Source organism: Orycteropus afer, unplaced genomic scaffold (assembly GCF_000298275.1).
Source record: "Orycteropus afer afer isolate SDZICR_OR568_19922 unplaced genomic scaffold, OryAfe1.0 scaffold00196, whole genome shotgun sequence".
Classification (NCBI taxonomy): domain Eukaryota; kingdom Metazoa; phylum Chordata; class Mammalia; order Tubulidentata; family Orycteropodidae; genus Orycteropus; species Orycteropus afer.
The window spans coordinates 4,178,306-4,205,672 of record NW_006921783.1 but is presented as its reverse complement, the minus strand read 5'-3'; the positions used below and the strand labels follow the sequence as shown (position 1 = coordinate 4,205,672).

General features: G+C 37.0%; 1 protein-coding gene across 1 annotated transcript in view; it reads right to left on the bottom strand.

The window, feature by feature from the left end:
- USP32 (ubiquitin specific peptidase 32) overlaps positions 1-27,367 on the bottom strand; it is a 237,571-nt gene that overhangs the window by 18,341 nt on the left and 191,863 nt on the right. The window contains exons 18-28 of the mRNA XM_042781920.1: positions 25,388-25,542; positions 24,132-24,213; positions 23,074-23,148; positions 22,409-22,547; positions 22,031-22,136; positions 20,670-20,843; positions 19,743-19,917; positions 16,644-16,795; positions 15,428-15,539; positions 14,151-14,362; positions 1,322-1,506 (exon numbers count right to left, since the gene is read on the bottom strand). Coding sequence (XP_042637854.1) covers positions 1,322-1,506; positions 14,151-14,362; positions 15,428-15,539; positions 16,644-16,795; positions 19,743-19,917; positions 20,670-20,843; positions 22,031-22,136; positions 22,409-22,547; positions 23,074-23,148; positions 24,132-24,213; positions 25,388-25,542 — 1,567 coding nt within the window. The remainder of the gene's footprint in view (positions 1-1,321; positions 1,507-14,150; positions 14,363-15,427; positions 15,540-16,643; positions 16,796-19,742; positions 19,918-20,669; positions 20,844-22,030; positions 22,137-22,408; positions 22,548-23,073; positions 23,149-24,131; positions 24,214-25,387; positions 25,543-27,367) is intronic.

Below are 27,367 nucleotides of genomic sequence, written 5' to 3'. Positions count from 1 at the left end.
AATAATTGCTCAGGCTGAAAACCTAGCTTGAACTCCTCTTTGCCTCATATTCCACGTTTAATTCATAAGTCCTCATCAAGAAGTCTTTTAATTCACTCAGATTTTCAGTTCAAATTTAATCTGGCTCAGCTGTCACTTTTATTCAACACATTTACCAACTAAATTGCATATCTATTGCTTGCAGTCTTCCTTTAACATTTATTAATTTTAAGCCTTATCCTAATCATCAAAAGACCCTGTACCATAACAAATATCCATCAGCAGAGAAAGTCTTCACTCAGTTAACCCAGAAACAGAACTCCCACTTGCACCAAGATAGTAAGAAAAGAATCTGCAATCCAATAAGGATATAAATATATATAAATGAGCCATTAGATCCCAACTTAGATTCCAACTCACAGGACCCTAAAGGACAAAACAGAAGTGCCCCCATAGAGTTTCCATCACCGTAAATCTTTACAGAAGCAGACTGCCACATGTTTCTCCCATGGAGCAGCTGGTGGGTTTGAACTGTTGACCTACTGGTTAGCGGCTGAATGCTTTAACTACTGCACCACCAGGACTCCTTGATACCAACAATAATACAAAGTAAATACATTTACTAATCCAACAGAAAAGAAGCTCTGGTGGCATAGTGCCTAAGACATTTGACTGCTAACCAGAAACTTGGTGGTTCAAACCCACCAGCCACTCTGCGGAAGGAAGACCGGCAATCTACTTCTGTAAAAATTTACCACCTCAGAAACCCAAAGGGGGTCGCTATGAATTGGAATCAACTCGATGGTGTTGAGTTTTGTTTTGTTTTAATCCAATAAAACACTGTAGAGGGAATGGAAGGAACACAGAAGATGTTCATTTTCTTTACTCAGACTTATAAAATTATTCCATGTTAAAATGACATAGTATGGAACAATCCAAGTGAATCTCTGTTACAGAATGAGAATCTTCAGATATAGATATAGCACACTGTTGTTCCCATTCTAAATTGCAGAACACTATGATGATACAAATTTCCTGATGAAATCAAACTTCCTACTTTTGCAATAACAGAAGACAAAGATATTACCTGAAACATTAACAGGAAGGACTCAGGCAAGAAATTAGAGAATGGGAGGACTGTTAGACATTAGAAAGTCTAGGTGACTAATGGAAGCTGTATATTCTCTCCTATGCAAAATATCAAATCAAATGGTTGAACTGTCTGTTTTCTAGATGGTTCTTCAGAGTAATTAAGCTGACTGGAATCACAGAGATTCACATAAATTAATACCCTTTTAGAGTTTGGAAACCATAGGGTCTAAGTTGATTACCCTGAACTCACCAATCCTGAGCATGGTTACTAGCTTCCTGTGGTGGGAGTGGGCTGGCTAATCGAGAGACTTGAATCCAAACCGCATCATACAGGTCTTTCTTCCGGGTATGCACAGTACATGGAACAATCAGTGGCATTCCAAAGAGGCTGGGGCGATTCTTCTGAGATGATAGGAAATAAAGTTCGGTCCTCATCTACGGTACAAACAAGAAGACAGAGCTGGTAAGACAGGTTTCTGATAGCTCTCTTTCCTTTTTCTAAGATTGTCAATGACACATATTACTACTATTTCCAAATTACTCATGACTACATGCTTCTCTTTATTTAGGAAATCTTTATTATTCAGTAAAATGGCTATTTAAAGTAGAATCACTGAAAGGCTGAGGTACTGCCAATTTTAGAGTTGTTGCCTATCTAACAAACTTGGCTTCTAGCATTTAATATTTTCAAACTATAGTCTTCTCTGGTAAACATTTACCAACACACTGAATCACATGTATAAACCAGTAATAGTTTCATTGATCAAGGCTCTTAAATAATGAAAATCGTTTCTCTAGAAAATATGCCAATGTTATAGATTGAATTGTCTTCCAAAAATACGTGTTGTAAATCCTAACCTCTAGCCTGTGGTTATAATCCCATTTGGCAATGGGTTGTCTTTGTTATGTTAGTGAGGCAGCATTAGAGGAGAGGTGCCTTGAGGTGTCTCTTTTGGGTTTTTTTCTTAAAAAAGCCCAAATCCACAGCCATTGAGTCAATTCTGACTCACAGTGGTCCCCACTGGGTTTCCAAAGCTGTAAATCTTTACAGAAATAGATTGCCTCATCTTCTTCCTGCTAAGCAGCTAGTAGGTTTGCACCACCGACCTTCTGGTTAGCATCCAAATGCCTTACCCATTAACGCCATCAGAGCTTCTTGAAATGTAGGAAGAGATTAAATACAAACTAGCAAATAGAGATGGAGTAAGATAGATGTCAAGACACATGACAATCTCCAAGGAACCAGGAAGCAGAAGCTGAAGAGATAAAGACCTTCCTCCAGAGCTGACTAAGAAATCTTTCCCTAGAGCTGGCATCTTGAATTTGAACTTTATGCACCCAGCTGTTAACCAAATGGTCGGTAGTTTAAATTTGGTGGCAGAAGATGAGGCAGTCTACTTCTGTAAAGATTTACAGCCTTGGAAACACTATGGGGTAGTTCTACTGTGCCCTACAGGGTTGCTACGAGTCAGAATTGACTCAAAGGCAATGGGTTTGGTTTAGACTTCTAAACTGTGAGCAAATAAATTTCTGTTTGTTAAAACCACTCACTTGTGATATTTGTGTTATAGCAGCAGTACTAGATAACTAACTAAAGAACAGTAAATAAAAAACAGTAAATTTCTTCAAAATGCAATTTTCTCAGAATAAGCAGTTGATAGTGCTTGTTCTTCAAACTTCCCAAACTTTTGGGGACTTGTAAAACTGTTATTTAATTTCATGACAAGTTATTCACCTTCCTAAATGCAGCTAGGTTGCTTTGTTCTTTTCAATTTTTAAAAATATGTGATAAAATAAAAGTGAAAATTTTTGTATATTTGCTTTGAGTATGTTAAGGATATTTTTATGGTACTCTTTAATACAAAGCTATTGCACAGAACTAGCTTGATAGGTTGCTTCATAAAACCAAAGTTTAGCGTAATAGAAAAGTTGGTGGGGGTTCTGGACTGCTCAAAAAGCTCCTCCACACTTGGACATTCTTTAAAACTTTGGTCTTATGTAGGTAGTTAAACCAAAACCCACTGCCATCAAGTCGATAGTGATTCATAGCGACCCCCATTGGGTTTCCAAGGTGGTAAATCTTTCCACAGAGAGGCTGGTGGGTTTGAACTGTCAGTCTTCTGGTTAGCAGTAAATGCCTTAGGCACTGCACCACCAGAGCTCCTTATGTAGCAGTTAGAAAGGCTAAATCAACATCTTACAAAGTCACTAGGGGTGGCTAGTTTCTAGGTGAAAAAAAGATCCTCCTCTAATTCAGATTCTCAAGCATTTGTTTTTGCCATTATTCATTTAAACTTATATGATTTTAAGATCACATTTCACTCCATCTCTTCTGAGATAGAAAAAGAGAACAAATGTAAGCTAGACAGTAGAAATAGGGCAAGATAGCTCCTAAGACACATGGTGCTAAGGAACGAGGAAGTGGAAGCTGAAAAGACAAGGACCTTCCTTCAGAGGTGTCATAGACAGAAAGCCTTCCCCTAGAGCTGGTGCTCTGAATTTGGACTTTTGGCCTCCTAAAAGGACCTCTGGTGGCGTAGTGCCTAAGGCACTTGTCTGCTACCCAGAAGGCTGATGGTTCAAACCCACCAGCCACTCCTCAGAAGGAAGACTGGGCAATCTACTTCCATAGAGATACCACTTCAGAAACCCAAGGAGGGGTCGCTATGAGTTGGAACTTCCTTGATGGCAGTTGAGTTAGGTTTGGTTTTCTTTTTTTTTAAGTCTCCTAAAAAAAAAATAAGAAAGACCAAACTCACTGCCGTCGAGTTGATTCGACTTATAGCAACCCCTCCTTGGGTTTCCAAGGTGGTATCACTGTGGAAGCAGACTGTCCAACCTTCCTTCCGAGGAATGGTTGGTGGGTTTGAACTGCCAGCTTTCTGGTTAGCAGTCAAGTGCCGTAGGCACTACATCACCAGAGCTACTAGCCTCCTAAAAGTAGCCCTATTTTTGTAAGAGCCCTATTTTTTAAAAATCTAATAACTTAGATTTGTTTTTCTTCATCCACTTCAACTCACAACAAATGATTTCTTTTACTAATTTATAAATGAGATCATTTAAGCAATGATCTCTCTTCTCTATCCTTCTCAATCCAATTTCTACACTTTTCTCAGTGTCAGGCGACTCCTACCTGCTTACCTCCTCAAAGGATGATACTCCCAGTTCTACCTCACCAGGAATACTCCTTTCATCCTCTTCCAACAATAGTTTTCTCTTACCTGAAAAAACTCCTTTGACCTAAATATGCCAATTTTTTGTTGTCTTTCTTTACTTGGTTACACTGCCAAACTTTTATCAGATTTTATTTTTTTAGATGTCTTTAACCCATGCCATCACTTTTTTCTTTCTTGAAAATGACTTGTTATTTAGTTGCTGTGTCAATACATTATTTCTCCATTTACCTCTCTGGATTATCTTGCCTATGTTTGCTTACTTTATTCCTCCTCTTTTTTTCTATCTTGCAGAAAGAAGTAGATGGAAAATAAAATGCTTTCCAAGTAATTGACCCATAAGATCAAATAGGTCTGAAAGAAGAAGGTGGCAATGATAATGAAGAAATTATGAATTTAAGTAATAATTTAGAAAGAAGAAATTAAAGAGCATAGTGATATACAGAATATAGTGCTTTACAAGAAAAGAAAAAAAATCTAAGAACATTCTTCATTTTCAGCCTTTGGCATGGAAGAATGATGCTGTCTTTCACAAGAATAATGGAGAAAGGCAGTAGACGTGGGATAGACAGGTGGTAAAATCAATTGCAGGCATTCCCAAATGCACTTGTCTAGATCATGAAGGGAACTGTAGATGAAATAGGGAACTGGCTAAAAAAGTAAAAATTCATAATGACAAAATGGCTTTATGGTTCAAAAATTAGAAAACACTGTATATAATGCTTAGCAGTTACCAAGTACTTTATACATAATAAAATACTTCGTGTACATGACAAATGAAGAGTTGTTTTCTAAGAAATAAAACAAAGCACACTTGAGTGCTTAATATACAATTTGACAATGTCTGGTAAGAAAGAGATGGAAAACACATAAATCTCCCAACTACTTTAGCTGATGTGACTATCTGGAGCTATGCTTAAGGACAATTCCAAGCCACAGATGTATCCCTTGGTTCTGTAGGGTGTCACCTCATACCATCTTTCCTAGAAAATGGTCCACAGAACATTATCCATATGGTCAGAAACTCACTTTAAGTCCTGAGGTACCAATTCAAAGGAAGAAATAGAAAAAAGTGTATTTCACAGAATTATCATAAAGCGAATAGCTGTATATTTACGACTCAGTTCAAGAAAGGAATACTGCTAATACTCCAAAAGCCTCCCTCTCGCTTCCTCTCAATCTTGAATTCTCCTCTCCTCCCAAAGGTAACTGGTATCCTTACTTTTATGGTAATCTTTCCTTGCTTTTAGTTATGGTATCCTATCCTACATATGGAAGCTCTGGTAGCATAGTGCCTAAGGCAATTGACTGCTAACCAGAAGGCTGGCGGTTCAAACCCACCAGCCACTCCTCGGAAGGAAGATGGGGCAATCTACTTCCGTAGTGATACTGCCTCGGAAACCCAAGGAGGGGTCGCTGTGAGTTGGTCTGACTCCACAGCACACAACACCACAACATCCTACGTATACATAAACACTTTATTTTCCCTGTTTTTGAAGTTTATATAATCATATAATTCGTCTTCTTTTGGGTTTTTTTTACTCAACATTTGTTTATGAGATTCATTTACAGTGAGTGTAACTGTAATTTTATTCATTTTCATTGCTGTATAATATCCATTGTATGAATACATCACAATTTCCTTATCCTTTTTCTACCTTTAAAGATCATCTGTATTTTCAGTTTTGGGCTATTACAGATAATGCTGTACGTACCTGCTGGTCCATGTATCTGTTGGGTGGACATCTAAGAGTAGAATTCTTATCTTTAACCAGATAACTATCTTCCAAAGTAGCTCTACCAATTTGAACTCTCATCAACAGTACATAAAAGTTCTTGATGCTTCATTATTCTTACCAACTATGTAAGTTCTCTAGTACCTCTATAACAGACATACCACAAGTGGATGGCTTTAACAAACTGGAATTTATTCTCTTACAGTTTTGTAGGCTAGAAGTCAGAATTCAAAGTGCTGGCTCTAGAAGCTAGGTGAAGACTCCTCAACCTTGGGCTTCAGCTCTGCCTCCTGTTCTAGGCCCAGTGGAGCTGGAGGCTTTTTCTGACTCACACAGCTGCTGACTGCTGAGACTGATCAACAGGTAAAATGGCACAATCCTAAGATGGGCAGGCAACATGGCAGGCCAAGACTCGGCCGCATGCAAGGTCTATATACACCAGAAACTAGAGACCTTTCTCAAAGCTTCTCCATATATATTGGAAGCAGGCCACATGCCAAAGGCAGCTCCCTTTCCACTGATTAACATCTCACAGCAGATTCCACCATGGAGGTGATTACAATATCATCATGGGGAATAACTATATCCAGCTGCCAAGCCACTCAGAACCATGGCCCAGTCAAGTTGACACAACTTTAGCTACCACAATACTATCAGACTACTTAACACTGTAGTGGTATCTCAAACCAAAGAAATGCATTGCTAGTGAATAGATTCTGACTTATAGTGACACTATAGGACATGGTTTCCAAGGCTGTCACCTTTACAGAAGCAGATTGCCACATGTTTCTCTGTAGCGGCTGATGGCTTCAAACCACTGACCTTTTGGTTATTAGCCAAGTGCTTAACAACTGTGCCAGCAGTAGTCCTCGTGGTATCTTAATGTGGTTTAAATTTGCATTTCCTTGATTACTAGTGAGGTTGATCACTTTTCCATAAGTTTATGGGTTATCTGGAGAACTTTGTAATGTACCTGTTCAAGCATATGAACCATTTATTTATTTATTTTTCTTTCTTCTTCTTCTTTTTTTTAAACTGAATTGTTTTTTTCTTCATGACTTATAGGAGCTCTATATTTTCTGAATTAAGCCCTTTCATAAAAATCTACTCTGAGGGTTGCCTTTTCACTTGCTCAACCTTTTTTTTTTTAACTTTCTATTGGGATTTGGGTGAAAGTTTACAGAGCATATTTGTTTTTCTATTCAACAGTTTTTACACATTTAGTTTCATGACAATGACTGCAATCCCCACAATATAACAGATCTCTTCCCACTTCTGCCAATGTGGTTACCTTTTCCCTGTGTCCTTCTTTCCTATGCATTCCTGCCTTCTGAGATTTCTACCTGCAGCCTTCTGATCTCCTGTGGTTGACTGTTCTAAGGAATCTGTACCTCCCTGATTCACCTTATAGGCTGGTCTACTGTTTGGCTGAAGATTAAGCCATAGGAGTGAGTTCAATTCCAGGCACAAAGGGTGACTAGGGGCTATAGTCTTAGGGGTTTCACCAGCATCTATCAGACCTGCAAGCCTGGTCTTTTTTTACCATTTTGAGTTTTGTTTCACATTTTTTCCCCACTCTACCCAGAAGTCCAATTTTGATCCCTTTCTGAATGGTTGCCAGTGGTAGCTGGGCACCATCTAGTTCTTCTGGTCTCAGGGTCATGTAGGCTGAGGTTCCTATGGTCCACTAGTCCCTTGAACTAACTGTTTCCATGCATCTTTGATTTTCTTAATTCTTCTTTGCTCTGGACAAGTATAGACCTACTGTTGCATCTTATATGGCCACTCATAGACTTTTAAGACTCTAGTCGCTATTCACCAAAGTAGGATATAGAATAATATTTTTGCGTGCTACATTAATTGAACTTGATGTCCCCCACAACTATGATCCCAAGCCCAAGGCCCAGTGATTTACTTCCTCAAGGTTTTTAGTTATGGCTACAAAGTAATTATAACTTTGTCCCATTACCTCTATTATACATATTACTGTTGTTGCTAGGTGCTGTTGGGTCTGACTCATAGTGCCACTATGTATAACAGAATGAAACACTGCCTGGTCCTGCACTAGCCTCACAATCCCTGCCATATGTGAGCGTATCATTCCAGCCACTGTGTCAAACCATCTCGTTGAGAGCCTTCCCTTTTCTTGCTAACCCTCCACTTTACCAACCAAGATATCCTTCTCCAGGGAATGGTCCCTTCTGACATGATCAAAGTAGGTGAGATGAAGTCTGGCCATTCTTGCTTCCAAGAAGCATTCTGGCTGCACTTCTTCTAGGACAGATTTGTTCATTCTTCTGGAAGTCCTTGGTACTTTCAGTATTCTTTGCCAACACCACAACTTAAAAGCATCAACTCTTTTTTTTCGGTCTTCCTTATTCATTGTCCAGCTTTCACATGCATATGAAGTGACTCAAAATACCATGGCTTGGGTTGGGTGTACCTTAGTCTTCAAAGAGACATCTTAGTTCTTCAGCACTTTAAAGAGATTTTTTGCAGCAGATTGGCCCAGTGCTATATGTCGTCTGATTTCTTGACTGCTGCTTCTGTTGGTACTGATTGTGGAAACAAGTAATTTGAAATCTTTGACAGCTTCAATCTTTTCTCCATTTATAATGTTACTGCTTATTGTTCCAGTATGAGAATTGTAGCTTTCTTTATGTTGAGGTGTAATTCATACTGCAGACTGTAGTCTTTGATCTTCATCAGTAAGTGCTTCAAGTCATCTTTACTTCTGGCAAGGAAGGTTGTGTCTTTTTCATATTGCAGGTTGTTAATAAGTCTTCCTCCAATCCTGATGGCATGTTCTTCTTCATATAGTCTAGCTTTTCAGATTATTTGCTCAGCATACAGACCGAGTAAGTATGGTGAAAGGATACAACCCTGATTTTAAACCATGCAGTATCTCCTTGTTCTGTTTGAACGACAGCATCCTTGTCTATGAACAGGTTCCTCATGAGCACAATTAAGTGTTCTGGAATTCCCATTCTTCAGTGTTACCCATATGTTATGGTCCACAAAGCTGAATACTTTTGCAGAGTCAATGAAACACAAATAAGCATCTTTCTGGTATTCTTTGCTTTTAGCCAACATCCATCTGACATCAGCAATGATATCCTTCCTTCCACATCCTCTTCTAAATCTGCATGTATTTCTGGAAGTTACCTGTCAATATACTGCTGCAAATGTTTTTGAATTATCTTCAGTAAGATTTTACTTGCATGTGACATTAATAATGTTGTTTGATAATTTCCACATTCTGTGGGATCACCTTTCTTTGGAATGGGTACAAATATGGATCACTTCCAGTCAGTTGGCCAGATAGCTGTCTTCCAAATTTCTTGGCATAGACGAGTAAATGCCTTCAGCACAGCATTCACTCATTGAAACATCTCAATGGATATCTCATCAATTCCTGGAGCCTTGTTTTTTGCCAGTGATGCTTCAACTTCTTTCTTTAATACCATTGGTTCTTGATCATATGCCACCTCCTGAAGTGGATGAACACTGACCAATTCTTTTTGGTACAGTGACTTTGGTACAGTGTATTCCTTCTGTCTTCTTTTGATGCTTCTTGCATCCTTCAATATTTTGCCCATAGAATCTTTCAATATTGCCAACGGGAGGCTTGAACTTTTTCTTCAGTTCTTTCAGCTTGAGAAATGCTGAGCAGGTTCTTTCCTTTTGGTTTTCTAACTCCAGGTCTTTACACATTCCATTACAGTAACTAGCTCTGTCTTCTTGAGCTGCTCTTTTAAATCTGTTCAGCTCTTTTGTTTTTGTCATTTCTTCCATCTGCTTTAGATACTCTCCATTCAAGGGCAAGTTTCAGAGTCTCTTCTGACATCCACTTTAGTCTTTTCTTCCTTTCCTGTCTTTTTAATGACTTCCTTGGGAGCTCTGGTAGCATAGTGGCTAAGGCACTTGACTGCTAACCAGAAAGCTGGAGGTTCAAACCCACCAGCCACTCCTCGGAAGGAAGATGGGGCAATCTACTTCCGTAGTGATACTGCCTCGGAAACCCAAGGAGGGGTCACTATGGGTTGGGTCTGACTCGACAGCACGTAACAACAACAACATGATGTTCTTGATGTCATCCCACAATTCCTCTGGTTTGCAGTCATTGGAGTTCAATGTATCAAATCTATTCCTCAAATGTTCTCTAAATTCAGGTGGGATATAATGAAGATCATATTTTGGCTCTTGTGGACTTTAGTTTGCTTCAGCATCATCTTGAACTTGCAGATGAGCAACTGATGGTCTGTTCCACAGTCAGCTCCTGGCCTTGTTTTGGCCGAAGATACTGAGCTTCTCCATTGCCTCTTTCTACTGATATAGTCGATCTGATTTCTGTGTATTCCATCTCATGAGGTCCACATGTATTAGCTGCCATTTATGTTGTTGAAAAAATGTATTTGCAATGAGTAAGTCATTGGTCTTGCAAAACTCTATCATGCAATCTCTGGCATCATTTCTATCACCAAGGCCACATTTTTTCCAGCTGCCGATGATTCTTTTTCGTTTCCAACTTTTGCACTGCAATCATCAGTAATAATTAGTACACCTTGATTGCATGTTCGCTCAATTTCAGACTGCAGATGTTGGTAAAAATCTTCTATTTTGTCATCTTTGGTGGTGGTTATGTAAATCTGAATAACAGTAGTATTTACTGGTCTTCCTTGTAGGCATATAAATATTATCCTATCACTGATGGCACTATAATTCAGGATAGATCTTGAAACATTCTCTGTGACGATGAATGCCATGCCATTTCTCTTCAATCTGTCATTCCCAGCAAAGTAGATCATATGGTTGTCTGATTCAAAATGGCCAAAACCAGTTCCACTTTAGTTTTCTAATGCTTAGGATACCGACCTTTATGTGTTCCATTTCATTTTGACAACTTCCAGTTTTCCTAGATTCATACTTCACACATTCCATGTTCCAATTATTAATGGATGTTTGCAGCCGTTTCTTCCCATTTTGAGACCACCACTTGTCTTTCAGCTTGTCGTACTTTGGTGGTGTGTTGCTGTGAGGCTGGAGGCTATGTCTCAAATACCAACTGGTGTCTCAGATACCAACAGGTTTACTCATGGTGGACAGTTTTTGGCAGAACTTTCAGACTAGCGCAGACTTGGAAGAAGGAAGGGGCCATCCACTTCTCTAAGTACTGGCCAGTAAAAATCTTATGAATAGCAGTGAAACATTGTGTGATATAATGCCGGAAGATGAGCCCTTCAGGTCAGAAGGCACTCAAAATAGGAATAGGGAAGTGCTGCCTCCTCAGAGTAGAGTCAACCTTAATGACATGGATGAAATAAAACTCTTAGGATCTCAATTTGCTGATGGTGGCACAACTCAAAATGGGAAGAAACAGCTATCATACATATATTTTTATAGCACATACAAATAAATATGTATGTAGAAATACTACCTGTCAAACTCATATATGGTCATAGATATTTTCCCATTTGTTTACCCATACCTGATCATCTTGCCTGTCTACCTATGTATCCACCCATACATTAATGTAATTACTGATAATGCTGAATTATGTATGTAATAGTATTTATCTTTAATGCCTGTACCTCTCTGTGTCTTTCTTTTCCTTAGTGATATTGTGTTGGTCACTCTCGTTTGGTATACCGCCTTTCCCACCACCCAAATCAATAACTGTCTCTTGCCTAGCTAGTAATTTTCCCTCCCCTCCCCCCATCCTTGGTAACCAACAAAGAAAGTTTCCTTCTGTGTATAAAGCTTCCGTGACTTTTTATAATAGTGGACTCATACAATACTTGTCCTTCTATCACTGACTTATTTCACTCAGTGTAATGTCCTCAAAGTTCATCCATGTTATGGGGTGTTTCATGGATTTTTCATTATTCTTTAATATTGCATTCTATTGCGTGTATGTATCATAGTTTGGTTATCCATTTTTCTTGTTGTTGTTGTTGATGGGCACTTAGGTTGTTTCCATCTCTTTGCTACTGCGAACAGTGTGGCGATGAACACAAGTGTGTGTGCATCTATTTGTGTCATGGCTGTTACTTCTTTAGGATATATACCTACAAGTAGGATTACTGGATCAAACGGTATTTCTATTTCCAATTTTTAAGGAAGTGTCATACCATTTTCCGTAGTGTTTGCACTATTTTACAGTTCCACCAGTTAAGGTTGTCTTTTGATGTTAATAAAGTTCTCAATTTTAATAAAGTCCAACTTATCATCAATCTTTTATTAGTTAGTGCTTTCTATGTCCAACTTTAATCTTTCCTTTCACTGAGGTCATAAATATATTCATCTTTATTATCTTCTAGGGGCTGCTAACCAGAAGGCTGGCAGTTCAAACCCACCAGCCACTCCTTGGAAGGAAGATGGGGCAATCTACTTCCATAGTGATACTGCCTCGGAAACCCAAGGAGGGGTCACTATGAGTCGGGTCTGACTCGATGGCACATAACAACAACAACAGGGGCTGTTTTATTGTGTTACTTTTCATATTTAGTTCTACAATCCACCTGTGCTTGATTTTTGTATAGTGACGGGTAGGTGTAAAATTTCCTATTGATATCCCATTGTTTCAGCACCATTTACTGAGAAAAATATCTTTCTTTCACTGTTCTGCAACACCATCTTTGTTATAAATCAAGTGTTCATACTTGTTTCTATGTTCTTTATTTTATTCCATCAATATCTATTGTCCTAAGTTATCATAGCTTTGTAAGATAAGTCTTGATATATAGCAGATCAGTGCTTCACGCCTTGATTCAAGAGTGTCTTGATTATTCTCAGTGCTTTGTACTTTCACATAGTAAGATCAGCTTATCAAGTTACACCCACGCACACACACCCATGCATAAACACAGTTGACATATTTACTGGGACCATATACTGAATCTGTAGATTAATTTGTGGAGAACTGGTATCTCTAAAATACTGAGTCTTCAAAAGGGTATGCTGTCTTCACCCTCTTTTGACCAATACAATAAAATGAACACAAAAGTTCAAAAAAAAAAAAAAAAAGAAGTCTTTTAATCTATGAACATAATCTATTTTTTAAAATATTTTAGACTTCTTTAAATTCTATCAATATTATTTTATTGTTTTCTATATAGATTTCTCATGTGTCATTTGTTTATTCCTAGATGCTTGATTTTTTGATATTATGATTACTGTGATGAACAGTATCCGTAGTAGGTTGGATGGTTGTCCTCCAAAAGTTACGTCCATATCATAACCCCTGAAACCTGTGAATGTGACCTTATTTGGAAAAAGAGTCTTTGCAGATGCATTTTATTTAAGGATCTCAAGATGAGATCATCCTGGATTATCCAGGTAGACCCTAAATCCAATAAGAAGTGTGCTTATGAGAGAAAGGTAGAGGAAAAAGAAAAGACCATGTACAGATGGAACTGGACTTGTGCAGCCTCAAGCCTTGGAACGCCTGGAGCCACCAGAAGGTGAGCAGAGGTAGGGATGACAAATGCTCTTTAAAATTATCTAGCAGCCCTATCCCCTCGTTGTATAAAATCAGGAAAATCAGGCTTAAACAGTTCTACTGGCTGAATTAGAACTGAAACACTGGCTGCTCAATTCCTAGTTTAGTGCTGTTTCTACTCTACCAAATTGCCATTATATATGACTATCTCCTTAACAGTTATCCACTGATCAGTTTTTCATATCTTCCTTTGTTTTCATCAAAGAATCAGTAAATCATTAAATGACTTTAATGCAATAGTCAAATATTAGTCTACCAAGAGAGCACAGCTTGTGTTGCCCAAGAACATTTTTGTGTCCTCAAAAAAAATAACTGCCTCTTCCAGAGGAATTCCACGCTTATATGGCAGAGAAAAAGCAGATTTCTACACAAACATCTTGCAGTTGTACTGCTGGACCAACAGGGCTCCTTACACGAATGTACAGGAGACACAAACTTCTTAAAGAAAGTAGCACTCTGATGTACCAGCTATCCTGCTACAACTCAACGAGTGAGGAACGTCATTTCATACACAGGCTGTCATATGTGATACTAAATCCCAGCTGGAATCACTTACATTACCATATGCAAACTTAAAATTCAATGAAGATGTTGTAAAGACAGAAAATGACTATGCCTCACATATGAGACTGCCAAGACCAAGAGTAACTTGGCTAATATTTAACTAACCATTTTTCGGTGTACTGCAATGATGTAGCCTGTAAAGGGGTTGTCAGGAAGAGCTGGCATATGACCATTCACCATTCCATTTGTGAAGTTCTTCTCAGTTCCACATGGCACAACAGTGTTTGGCATTCCATTGGGGATGAATATTGGTCGGGGCAAGTCTCCATTAGTGGTTAGGGTGAACACTCCATTTGTAGATGGGGAAGAGGAGAAATCTATAAATTCAAAGGTAAGTACAGTACCATAAGCACTTGTACCTTTACTTTGGCTCTTTTCTCAAGTATCCTGGGGATCCAAACCATAGTATACAGTCCCTTTAAACACAGGGCAGTCAGAAATTATAGCTCAAATAATAATTCTAGGTTGATTAGAAGATTTTAATTTCAACTCACACAGAATATGTAACAAAGCTAGAGTATCTGCAAGTAGATTTTTGCAAAAACCTGTATCAGCATCATGTGGCACACTAAGTGTTCTACTACTTGTTTTGTTTTTGGCATTTCTTCCATTCCTCTAAATCTGCTCTACACAAGATGGTAGCTTTGATCCAGATGCTTTTTTATATTAAAACTAAATTAAAAATTATTTCCTCAGTCCCACTGGCCATGTTTCAAGTTCTCAATAGCTCATTTAGTAGTGGCTAACATACTGCACAGTACAGATTACAGAGTTTTCCATCACTGCAGGAAGTTCTATTGGATAGTGCTCCTCTAAACAAAAAGGAACTAAATCATTAAACCCACTATTAGTACTACTTACTAAGTGCCAATGAGAGGAACCTCTAAAGAATTTGAGAGGGTTCACTAGCCAGAGATGCATTCTCTATGAAGTCCTTTATAGTTGGGGAATAAACTTGATTATCATCAGTATAAAGAGGAATGGAGAAAGCACGTTATAGCTGAAAGTCTCATTGAATTACCATATCAAATCACATGCAGTATTAGATAAAAAAATTCCTGTTTAGCTTATGTTTTCTGATAGTATGTTTCTCTCATTTCATCTGTTGCCATGTTAGTTTTAGACAAAAGAGTCAAAATAGGTCTGAATTCCAGTGTAGATTACCTAACAATTAACTATCTTACAGTCACTTAGGTTTTTTGGATTTTAGGTTCCTCATCTATACAATGAAAAACTTGAACCAAATGATCACTAAGGTTTCCTTCTAGCTCAAAAATTCTTTTGCTCTAATATCCTCAGACAAACAAATATAACAACTATGACAACTCTCAGACCAATTTTTAAAACTGAGATTTTGAGAAGCAGTTTTGGTTCTATCTTACCTGTCTGTATTGGACTAGAAGCTGAAATGGGAGATCCAGGGATGGGAACCTCAAATGCACATAGAAAGCCACTCACTGACAGTCGTACTTTTTGGTTGTCCTGAGGGAAGTTCTATGAAAAAAGAAGCCAAATGAAATGGAAATGTTTCAGATAAAATAGAAAATCACCTCTGATATATTTGAAGCAAATGTCTTAGCTTCTCAGTAAAACAAGCAAAATAAGTGAATAATTTTTCCTAAATAGTGGAAGATGAATGGCTAAATAACTAAAAAAGAATCTTAATGATCCCCCCTTCAAAAAAAAAAAAAAAAAAATCAAACAAACCATCATCTCATCTCTCTCTCCATAGGAAAGATGTATATAATTGAGTTTTTAACTTTTGACTTCTTCAAGCATTTAACCCTAAAATCCTCAGAGCGACCTTGCCATTGTATTTCATATAAAGAAAATAGCAATGAGGTGGGAGTTTGTTCAGGAACCCCAAAGATAAATATAAATGATACCAGTAGTAGGAGCTCAACTTAGGGTAGCATATATATTTATTAAGATTATACTCAAAGCACACATTCATAACAACCAGAATACCTTAAAAGAGAAAGGATTCTATTATATTCATGATACAGAAAGGCCTCAAGTGAAGCACCAACAGTCTCGGGGGGAAATTTATACCAGAGTGATGCAACTAGATTACTCCATATAGGCAGCCATGGGCTTACATATTTCACTTTTTTCAAAATACCACCATCATACACTCCTTGGAGTGATCAGTCATGGGAGACAGAAGTGCGGTGTTTGTACAGGGAGACAGCTCAGGGGGTGGGGGAGTATGGAAGGGAAGGACACAGGGAAAAGGTAACTATCGAAAGGAAGTGGGAAGAGAGCTGTTGCACTGTGGGGAATTGCAGTCAATGTCATGAGACAAAATGTGTATGAACTACTGTATGGAAAATGAATTTGCTCTGTAAACTTTAGCCCAAATCACAATAAAAATTAAAAACAACAAAATACCACCATCACTATTACACCTTTATTCTAGTACATAACCCTTTTAAATGTCTTGAGTTTGAAAACTTGTTTTTTTTTTTGGTTCAGTTTTTATTGTATTTTATTATCTCCCTTTGTCACGTAAAGTAATTTTAATATTTTAAGAATTGAGAAAACTATGATCTTTGAAAGACAGAATTATGGGTTTCCTAGACAAATAGTCAATATTACCTTTATGTTTGAACTATGTACTTCTGCAAGAAGGATTTGTTCTGATTTAAGTCCACAGAGATCACTCAATTGTTTTTTTAAACCTGTGTACTTTTCATCCATATTCAATCTTAGTCCATATCGTACAGGGGTAGTACCATCTAACTTAATAACTGTGAAGAGAAAGAGTTTCTATTAGTAAAATGCAGGCTTCACAGAGAGCTTTGCACTGTATGCAGATACATCAGACTTGCAAATAGCAAACATTTCTCCTAGAATTTTAATTTTACACATAAAATGCTGTAACAGGTGGTATTTACAGATACTATTGAGTGAAATCAGTATTTTTTTTCATGTTCAATCTGATACAGATATGTGAATGACTTGGCAAGGTTTTTTTTTTTTTTTTTTTAAACTTAAGGTGAAGTTCAATGAACCATTTTAAACTATAAATTCAATAATCCTTAATTCATAATGTTATGCAACCAACACCTCTTTCTCGTTTCAAAACTTCTTCTTCAACCTCAGAAAAAAAACACCTGCTGCTCATTAAGTAATCACTCCTCACTACCTCCGCCTCCTAGTTCATGGCAACCACTGATCTGCTCTCTGCCTATATGAATTTGCCAATTCTGGATATTTTGTATAAAAGCAATCACAGAATATGTGACCTTCTGTATCTGGCTTTTTCACTTGGCATATTTTCAAGATCTACCCAAGTTGTAGCATGCTACAGGCAGATGACACATACATGAGGCATGAGGCTTTCATTCTTTTTTTATGGCAGAATAGTATTCCATATATACCACAATTTGTTTATCCATTCATTTGCTGATACACATTTGGGCTGTTTCCACCTTTGGTTGCTATAAATATTTGTATGCAAGTTTACATGTCCATGTTTTCATGTTTCTTGGATGTATGCCTGGGAGTAGAATTGCTGGGACATATGGTAATTATGTTGTTGTTAGGTGCCTTTGTGTCAGTTCTGACTCAGTGATCCTATGTACAACAGAACAAAACTCAGCCTCGTCCTGTGATATTCTCACAATCATTGCTATGCTTGAGCCCACTGTTGTAGCCATTGTGTCAATCCATCTCATTGGGGGTCTTTCTCTTCTTTGATAACCATCTACTTTACCCAGAATGATATTTTTCTCCAGGGACAACACTATCAAAGTATGAGAAGTGAAGTCTCACGATCCTTGCTTCTTAGGAGCATTCTGGCTGTATTTCATCCAAGACAGGTTTGTTTGTTCTTCTGGCAGTCCATGGTATATTTAATATTCTTCACCAACACTAAAATTCAAAGACATCAATTCTTCAATCTTCTTTATTCACTGTCCAGCTTTTGCATGCATACGAGGCAGCTGAAAATACCATGGCTTAGGTCAGGTACACCTTAGTCTTCAAAGTGACACCTTTGCTCTTTAACAGTTTAAAGAAGACTTTAGCAGCAGTTTTTCCCAGTGCAGTACGTCATTTGATTTCTTGACTGCTGCTTCCTGAGCAGTGACTGTGGATACAAATAAAATGAAATCTTTGACAACTTCAATCTATTTTCCATTTATCATGCTGCTGCTTATTGATCCTGTTGTGAGGAGTTCTGCTTTCTTTATGTTGAGGGGTAATGCATACTGAAGATTGTAGTCTTTGATCTTCATCAGTAAGTGCTTCAAGTCCTCTTCACTTTCAGCAAGTAGGGTTGTGTCCTCTGCCTGTGGCAGGCTGCTAATGAGCCTTCTTTTTTCAATCCTGATGCTGCATACTTCATATAGTGCAGCTTCTCAGATTATGAGCTCAGCATACAGATTGAGTAAGTACGGTAAAAGGATATAACCCGGATACACTCCTTTCTTGATTTTTAAACCATACAGTATTCCTTTGTTCAAACAACTGCCTCTTAGTCTATGTATAGTTTTCTCATGAGCATAATTAAGTGTTCTGGAATTCCTATTTTTCACAATGTTATCCATAATTTGTTATGATCCACACCGTTCAATGTCTTTGTAGAGTCAATAAAACACAGGTAAACATTTTTCTGGTATTCTCTGCTTTCTGCCAAGAACCATCTGACATCAGTAATGATATCCCTTGTTCCACATCCTCTTTTGAATCTGGTTTGAATTTCTGGCAGTTTGATGTACTGCTGCAATGTTTGTGAATTATCTTCAGCAAAATTTTACTTCTATGGGATATCAATGATATTGTTTGATAATATATGCATTCTGTTGGACCACCTTTCTTTGGAATGGGCACAAATATGGATCTCTTTGAGTAGGATGACCAGGTAGCTGTCTTGCAAATTTCTTGGCATACATAATAAGCACTTCCAACATTGCACCCATTCACTGGTATTCCATCAATTCCTGGAGCCTTGTTTTTTTGCCAATGACTTCAGTGCATCTTGGACTTCTTCCTGTAATACCATCAGTCCTTGAGCAAGAACCAATAATTATATTATATTACTATAATTACTATAGCTTTACTTTTTTGAGGAACTGTCAAGCTGTTTTCCACTGTGGCTCCATCATTTTATGTTCTCACAAACAATGGACAATTTCTCCCTATCCTCTCTAATACTTAGTTTTTGTTTTTGGATTATAACCAACCTAGTGAGTGTTAAGTGGTAACTCATTGTGGTTTTGATTGCATTCCCTTAATGACCATGATTTTGCAGAGGTTTTTTTATAGGAAGTTTCTGGCATGTTTGAAACCAAAAAAGGAATCAATGGATGTAAAAATGGGTCCATGTTCTAAAACCTCAAAGACATTGAAACATATGTTTATATCTGGAGTTAGAGTTTCCTTCTCAGACAGTAAAGCTTGATTGTTCCCTATGTTCTCTGTATTGTGGAAAAGGAAAGTTAGGTCATAGTAAATTAGCAGTTCTCTTTGGTTGAGTCCTGGATTCCCCATTTTTCTCAGCAGAGGCTTGAGTATTCCAAGTCTTTCAAGCCTCAACTCATGCTTGAAACTAGAGTGCTGGATTATAACATGTAGACTACTGATGTTTATGAGAACTCACTGTAAACAGATGACTACATTTATTAACTCAAGCTGCTTGAACAAGGTAAAAGACAACAGAGTCAAATAATTTTTCAGAACTTTGTGACCCACCTGTTATTTCTAAGTGCATATAACTGTCCATTGGTAGTGGCAAAGACAAAAAATTGAAAGGGTCAAATCGAACACTTATATGCCCACATGTCTTGCATTTGACTTGGGATCTTAGCTGCCCGTGGAACAAATCCACAACAATTGATCTGTTCCTTCTCAGATGGTTGTCCCAGGCCTAGCAAGGAAAAAGATTAGAGAATTCCCCCCCCGCCAAAATTCAAACCACAAGCATGCCTACACAAATTCAAAGAACCTGATTAAATAAATTTGATTAAATGTCAAGAATACAATCTTTATTTAAAGTAGCAAGGTTTTCTGCCTACAAATTTAAAATTCAGATATTTAAAATGTATTGTTGACCGAGATATTAGAAAAAACCAGCTACTAAATAGAATGTGATTCTTTCTGCTCAATCTACTATTCTTGGTAGCTGTCTCTGAGTCACCCCTGACTTATTGTGACCCCCAGGCCCAATGGAACAAAATAATGCTGGTCCTGCAGCATCCCCATGACTGTTTCTGTTCAATCTAGCAAATATTAAATTTGAAAACAAAACCCTATTTTCAGTTTGCTCTTACTATGGTAACAACCATGAGTATTAAAGTTCTTTGATCATTAAAAATCAGAAGAAAAGTGTCTATAGGCCCCTATAGGAATTACTTTAGCAGTTATGGGCACTCTGGAAGTTACACTGTATAATTATTCTTGCATCCCCTCCCATAAAGTTTACAATGTGAAATGGCAACATTTTCTATTTTTATTAAAGGTGCTTCTGTTTTTGCAATACTGTTAAGAATGAGACTAGGGAATATAAATTCCTCTGTTTTCACAGTAAAATTCTGATCACAAGAAAGTTGCTACACTTACTTGTGGTCGAAAAATTAATCTATCACTTACAGTAGAAACTCAAAACACTGAAAGACAAACCTCTGCAGCTACTTCCCAGTCTGGTCGGCCATCACTATCCTTCAGTTCCACGTATGGTTTCTCATGGACTCGGTTAAGATCTTCATGAAGGCCATCCAAAAGAAAAGCCAGAAGTTCTTGGGAATCTTGTTGCTGGAACCCATTAAACCTGGGAGCGTATTTTGCTATTGTCCACTATAAACATGAGGAATCAAAGGCATTATTCTCTAACCCATAAAATTTAGAATGAACATGCTCCATAATTCAAGCAGACACATTTAAAGAAAGACAACAGTAATAGTATTTAGTCTGTTTTCATTTCAGTAAATATATTTTGGATAATCATGAAATCTTTCTAATCTTAATCTCAAAATGACAAAAAAAATATTTTGGCCAATACTAAGTGGTCCCAGTTCAGTATTATATAAGGAAATGGATTTCTTTGGGTATGCAAATATTTAGACAGAAATATCAAAATAGCATTTGCTCCCATTTAAAGATTCCCTGTTCTATGTAATCTTTTCTTTCAGAGTTGACATATCTGATTTTTTGCATTCTAACTTTATTATTGGAGGCAGAGTGGCCCAGTGTTTAACCGGAGGACTTGCTTACTAGCTTGTGACCTTGGCCTTGCTACGTAACTGCTTTGTTCCTTAATTTCCTGAGCTACAAAATAGGGATAGTAACATTGCTTTACATTATAGGGTTATTTAGAGGAATAAGTAAGTTAATATACATAAAAGTAATTAGAACAGTACCTACCAAGTGGTAAGTAGGTGAATTGTTAGCCACTACAGTTATTAAATTTTAACTTAAAAACCTTTTGCCTTGTTTTTAGTAAAAATAGTCTCAACTTTACTAAAATCTACCACATATGATATCAGTGTAACACTTGTGTCCATTACAGAACTTTTTAGTAAAAATAATCTCAACTTTACTAAAATCTACCACATATGATATCAGTGTTAACACTTGTGTCCATTACAGAACTCATTATCTTAGTTACACTGAAAATTTTGAGGAGGTAATTAACTAAACTCCAAGGCTCAGCTTGGAGTCAGAATATTGCTAACAGTGAAGCACTAACAAAGCAAGGTTCACAATGTACACAATTAAGATATTTGATAAACTGGCACAATGAATGACACCTCAAATTTAGACAGTGCCTTTAATTTCTTCCTAGGCTTTACACCTACAGCAGTATATTCCACATATCTGAACAAGCAAAAATATTTGATTCTGGTCTATGAGTAGCGAAGGATCCAAAACCATTTATTAAACTAAAACGAAAAAAACTAAGTATACAAATCATGTAGAGAAAAGTGATTACTTGGACAACTGTTTAGAAATTAAATACTTTTATACAATTTTAATCTTCTTACCCGAAGCTTTAATGGAGCAACATTCTTCTGAGTTCCACTCCAAAGTTCCTGTACTAAATCCCCATAGCATTTAGCCATATGCCCCTTCATACCAATGGGATTTGTCCTAAAGTTTGAGAGGAAAATTTGTTGTCAAAGATTTTCATAAATCACAATCATGTTAGGCAGAGAAATGCCTAACATCTATTTTCTCACATCAAAATATCTTTCATTTTTAAAACAATAAAGAATCCCTTGGCCCTTATTTCAAAGTAAATAGGGTAAGAAAATAGGATATGATTTTTTCCCCCAGGGTGAAAAAAAGAGGAGACTTAGGTGATGCTGGGTTCATATCAAAGTCAAAGAATGGTAAGAGGACAATGGCTTGAGAAAGATTACCTGTTGAGTTCATAAAGATGTCTCCCTGAGATAAAATACTGTGTCAGTGGCTGCGTGTTGCTAACACATTGGATGCTTGAGTTCATGAAGCATGTGTTTCCCAGGTTACTCAGACCTGTGGCTCCCTTTTCTGTGGGAACTGGAACAAATAACATGAGAACTGAAGGCTAGCTGTAGTAATACACCACAGAACGGCACCTGTATTCAATGCGATGATTTCTGTAACTATTTTAATTAACTAAATGGGGCTAATCTTTCTCTACCAGGTCTTTCAATGCTAAAGTAGAGAAGGCTTTCCGTGGAGTGTCTTTTGGCAACCATGATAATCCTTGAGCATCTGTATCTTGAAGCAGTAATTACTGCTTTAACTGCTAAAATATTTTTTAGGATTCAAACAATTCTCTCCTAGTATTACATCTTTAAAAATATATATAAATTACCCAATTACAGGGTTAAAAAGAAATTTTATAAATGAATGATTCAAATTTCCAGGTTTACCCATATCAAGTTCCGCTTCAAGAAAAGAAAAAAATGAAGGGGCCTAATTACTTTTAAATGAAAAAACCAAAAGTTGTTAACACTTCAGTAGTTGAGAGAAGAAAATATAAAACAAAACAGGATAAATTTAAATCATCTCTTTAAAATATAATACACTAGAGACTTACCCTTGTGCCTATCTATTTTACTACTGTTTGCTATAAAGGACATCTCCTCAGGCCAGCTCATATCTTTGTTGCGAACTAGAGAGACAGAGATTGGAATGTATTAATTTCCTATCCACCCAATTCACCCTTACTCAATTGCTTCTGTTAAAAAAAAAAAAAAAAGAGTTTTTACTTCTAAATCAAAAACTGAAAACAATGGTAATTTTAGCAACTGGCTCTGATACCATTCCTACTCTGTATACTGAGGATTGTACAATTACTTGATTAGAATTAATAAGCTATTCCTTCGATTACCTACTTGAAGTAAAATTATACTCAACCCTTATTAGATATTATTAGAGCACAGAAATAATGGAATTTCTTAAATTTAAAACATTAGAAATATTACAATTCTTTCTTAAATGGTGGCAACTGTCAGAATAATCTATTCATCTTAATACAAAGGCAATTATCAATGTTTCCATGAATCTTGATGTGAAAAGACATACTTTTGAGTTTTCAATGACATGAGTACCACTGTGTACAGCTATGAGTAAAGATACAAGTAGATCTGTTGGTGAGTGCCAGTGCTGACGACTAACAAAAGCCTGTGCCACTAACTTTGTAAGCAAGATGGTCTCCTTAAACTCAGAGGCAGCATGAAAATTTAAAAATGTGTAAGTGAATTAATTTCTTTCTACTCACTGTTCTCTACCCTTGTCAACTAATGAACATAGGAAGGTTTTTTAGATAAAATGTTATTCATGATATAAAAAAAATCTTAAGGCTATGAAAGTATTATTGAGATATATGCTTAAAAAACAACAACACTAAATTGTCCTTTTAAAGGCAATCTAAATAGCATATAGGACTACTCAAGGGTTCAATGGGACTTCTTTAATATCAGGAACATGATGACCAAATAATAGTTGCCTTGATTACTGATGTTGGTCAATATCAGTAATTGGCATTAGTATCTGGTTGCCCAAAGTTGAGTGATATTCAAGAATAAAATGAAATAAAACTCAGTGTAAGAGTGGCAAAGATAATCTAATATAATTCATGCTTCCAATTTGTACCTTCAATTACCAAATGCTGCTCATCCTGTATTTTCAAATATTCCAACCTATGATCCTCATCATCCAGAAGAGTAAGGTAATTCTGTAAAGAGGGGGAAATGTTTATGTTAATTTGGTGAGTTAACTTGAAACAAATAAGGAAATAAAAATGAATGATAAAATCTTCTTTGCGATACGCAACTCATGTCTCAGAAATCTGGCATATTACAATTCAGAAATACTTGTAATTTCAATGGCAAAATAAGGGAAGACAATGTATACTTCACAGATATATACTCTAAGATCCGAAACCAAAAGTTGAATAGAATTAGTCATGTATCAAATCAAAATTTAATGAGAAATAGATTTTATGAAGACCTTGCAGAAAAGAAATTTTCTCTACTCTCCAGTATGAAATTCAGTAAAGGTACTGAATACAACTTCATCACTTACTAGGAATTCAGAATGTCATGTAGTAGAATGACATATTTTGGTTTATATTCGTTTTGTCTAACATGTTTATAAAATATATTTAATACTCACAACTATGCTAAAGTAGAAATTATTATTTCCCCTATGAAGAAACTGAGGCACATAGAAGTTAAATTAATGACTTGCCCTTGGTTATACAGCTACCAAATAGCAGGGTCAGGATTTGAACTCTGGCAGTGTGGCTGCAGGAGCTATGGTCTTAACTCTTACACTATACTGCCTATCAATGGTGACTAAAGGAAACGGAAAATATAAGAAGGAAGGCACTATGAAAGAAAGAACTGGTTAAAATCTTATGATTGATTTAAGAGTATAATCAATTTAAGAATATAACTTATATTAAATATATTAGGAATAATATATATTAGCAATTTAATAGCATTGCCTTTGAAGAGAATAGAAGACAGAGGTCAGAGGTTAGGAGGGAGGAACTTTTCACTATGTATTTTTTAATTCCGTGAATTTTTTAATATGGGCATAAATTACCTAAAAATAAATCCAAAAAAATCTATTTATTAAAAAAGAAAGGAAAAGATATTTGCTGTTACTTTAGAGTTTAACAATAATCTTTATAAGACTGTATTATTGTCCTTGATGATCAACTATTATTGTGGATCTTGGGTGACAAATATCTATATATACATATACAGTAAACTAGAAATGAAAGTTTTCATTGGGATCCCAGACATGATTTTTAGCCTAATTAAGGTAGACAAAAACCGCACACTCATGAAACATGGTTTTAACCTGATCAGGGCTCAGCACGACACTGAGATGCTGCTTACCTCACTGTTGTATAACCATAGGCGCATATCTTCCTCTTTGATGCGCAGTCTCTGAGATAGATATTCATGAATTTCCTTGATGGTCTGCATTCGACTAAAACAGCCTGTATAGGCTAACACCCGCTTTAAAGGTGCATTCGGAGAAGGTACATTCCCTATGGTCACAGTAATCACAGTAAGGAAAAGGGCAGATGTAAAAAAAATAATACACCCATTTCAGAAATGAAGACCATATTATTTTATGAAATTATGAGAAATGAGAATTACAGGTTTAATAATTGCATAAATTAAGAGTATCATAAAGCTTTTAAATGAAGTCAGGAGGCCCAAGGTTCTTAGAAGGAAGAGCAACAAAAAGCAAAAATCCACGCACCGTCATCAAGACGATTCTGATTCACAGCAACCCTATACGACAGAGTAGAACTGTTCCATAGGGTTCCCAAGGCTGTAAATCTTTACAGAAGGAGACTGCTTCATCTTGCTTCCATGAGTGGCTGGTGGGTTTGAACTGCCAACCTTTTGGTTAGCAGCCAAATGTTTTAACCACTAGGCCACCAGATCTCCTTCACAAAAACCCAAAGGCATCAAATAACTAGCGATATTTGGATCCCAAGAAGAGTGAGTACATGTTGGTAAAAATCAATTACTGGCATTGGTATTTGGTTGTCCACACTTGGGTCACATTCAAGAGCAAAATGAAATAAAACTCAGTGTGAATAGAGAAGATAAAAATGGGACTGGATTTGAATTCCAGTTAGATAACTGGATTTATTTGATCTACTTTCTTGAAATAAACTGCCTCCGATCACTAATCCCATCACTCTCACTTATTAAATGGCCCAATTACCTGGCACATTGATACAATTAAAACAAGAAAGGAAACTTTACTTCTAATTCTAAGCAGGTATAGACTTTAGATGGCCAAGCAGAGCTTTAACATGAACCTAAGAAGCTTCCTATGACAAAAAAATTTGACCTATTTAAAGATTATGAGAGGAAAAAATCATATGACCTGCCTGCCCAGTAAGATGACAACAGAAATGACCTTGAATTACTGAAGGGTTTGTTATGCACTGAATTACGTCTCCCCCAAAACATGTGCTCTAAATCTTAAACTCTATGCTTGTGGTTATAATCTCCTTTGGGAATAGGTTGTCTTTGTCATGTTTTTGAGGCAGGAAAGTATAGAGTGTCTCTTGAGTCAATCTCTTTTGAGATATAAATGAGATTACACAACCAAGTAGAGAGAGCAAGAGCGATGGGGCAAGACAGATGCAAGAAACATGGATGTCTCCAAGGAACTAGGAAGCAGAAACTGAAGAGAGAAGGACGTTCCTGCAGAGTGAGAAAACCTTTCCCTACACTGGTGCTCTGACCTCTACCTTCTAAGTCTCCTAAACTATAAGAAAATAACTAACTTTGTTTGTTACAGGCATCCACTTTTGGTATTTGTGTTATAGTTGCATTAGATCACTAAGACAGAATTTGGTACCAGTAGAATAGGATACTACTCTAAGAGATACCTAAAATGTGGAAGCAGTTATGGAATTGGGTAACAGAGTCTGGAAGATTTTAAGGTACCTAACAATAAAAGCCTAGATTGCCTGGAAGAAATTATTGTAGAATGACAGATGTCAAAGGTGATACTGGTGAGGGCTCAGAAGGAAGTGAGGTGAGCTATAAAGTCTCTGTTAGTTGTTATTAGGTGCTGTCGAGTTGTCTCCAGCTCATTGCAACCCCATGCACAGTAGAATGAAACACTACCTAGTCACGCGCAGGCTCCACAATCCTTGCTATACATGAGCCCATGGTTGCAGCCACTGTGTCAATCCATCTCGTTGAGGACCTTCCCCTCTTTTGTCAACCCTGCACCTTACCAAGCATGATATCTTTCTCACAACATGACCCAAGGAGGTGAGACAAAGTCTAGCCATTCTCGCTTCCAAGGAGCATTCCAGCTGCACTTCTTCCAGGACAGAT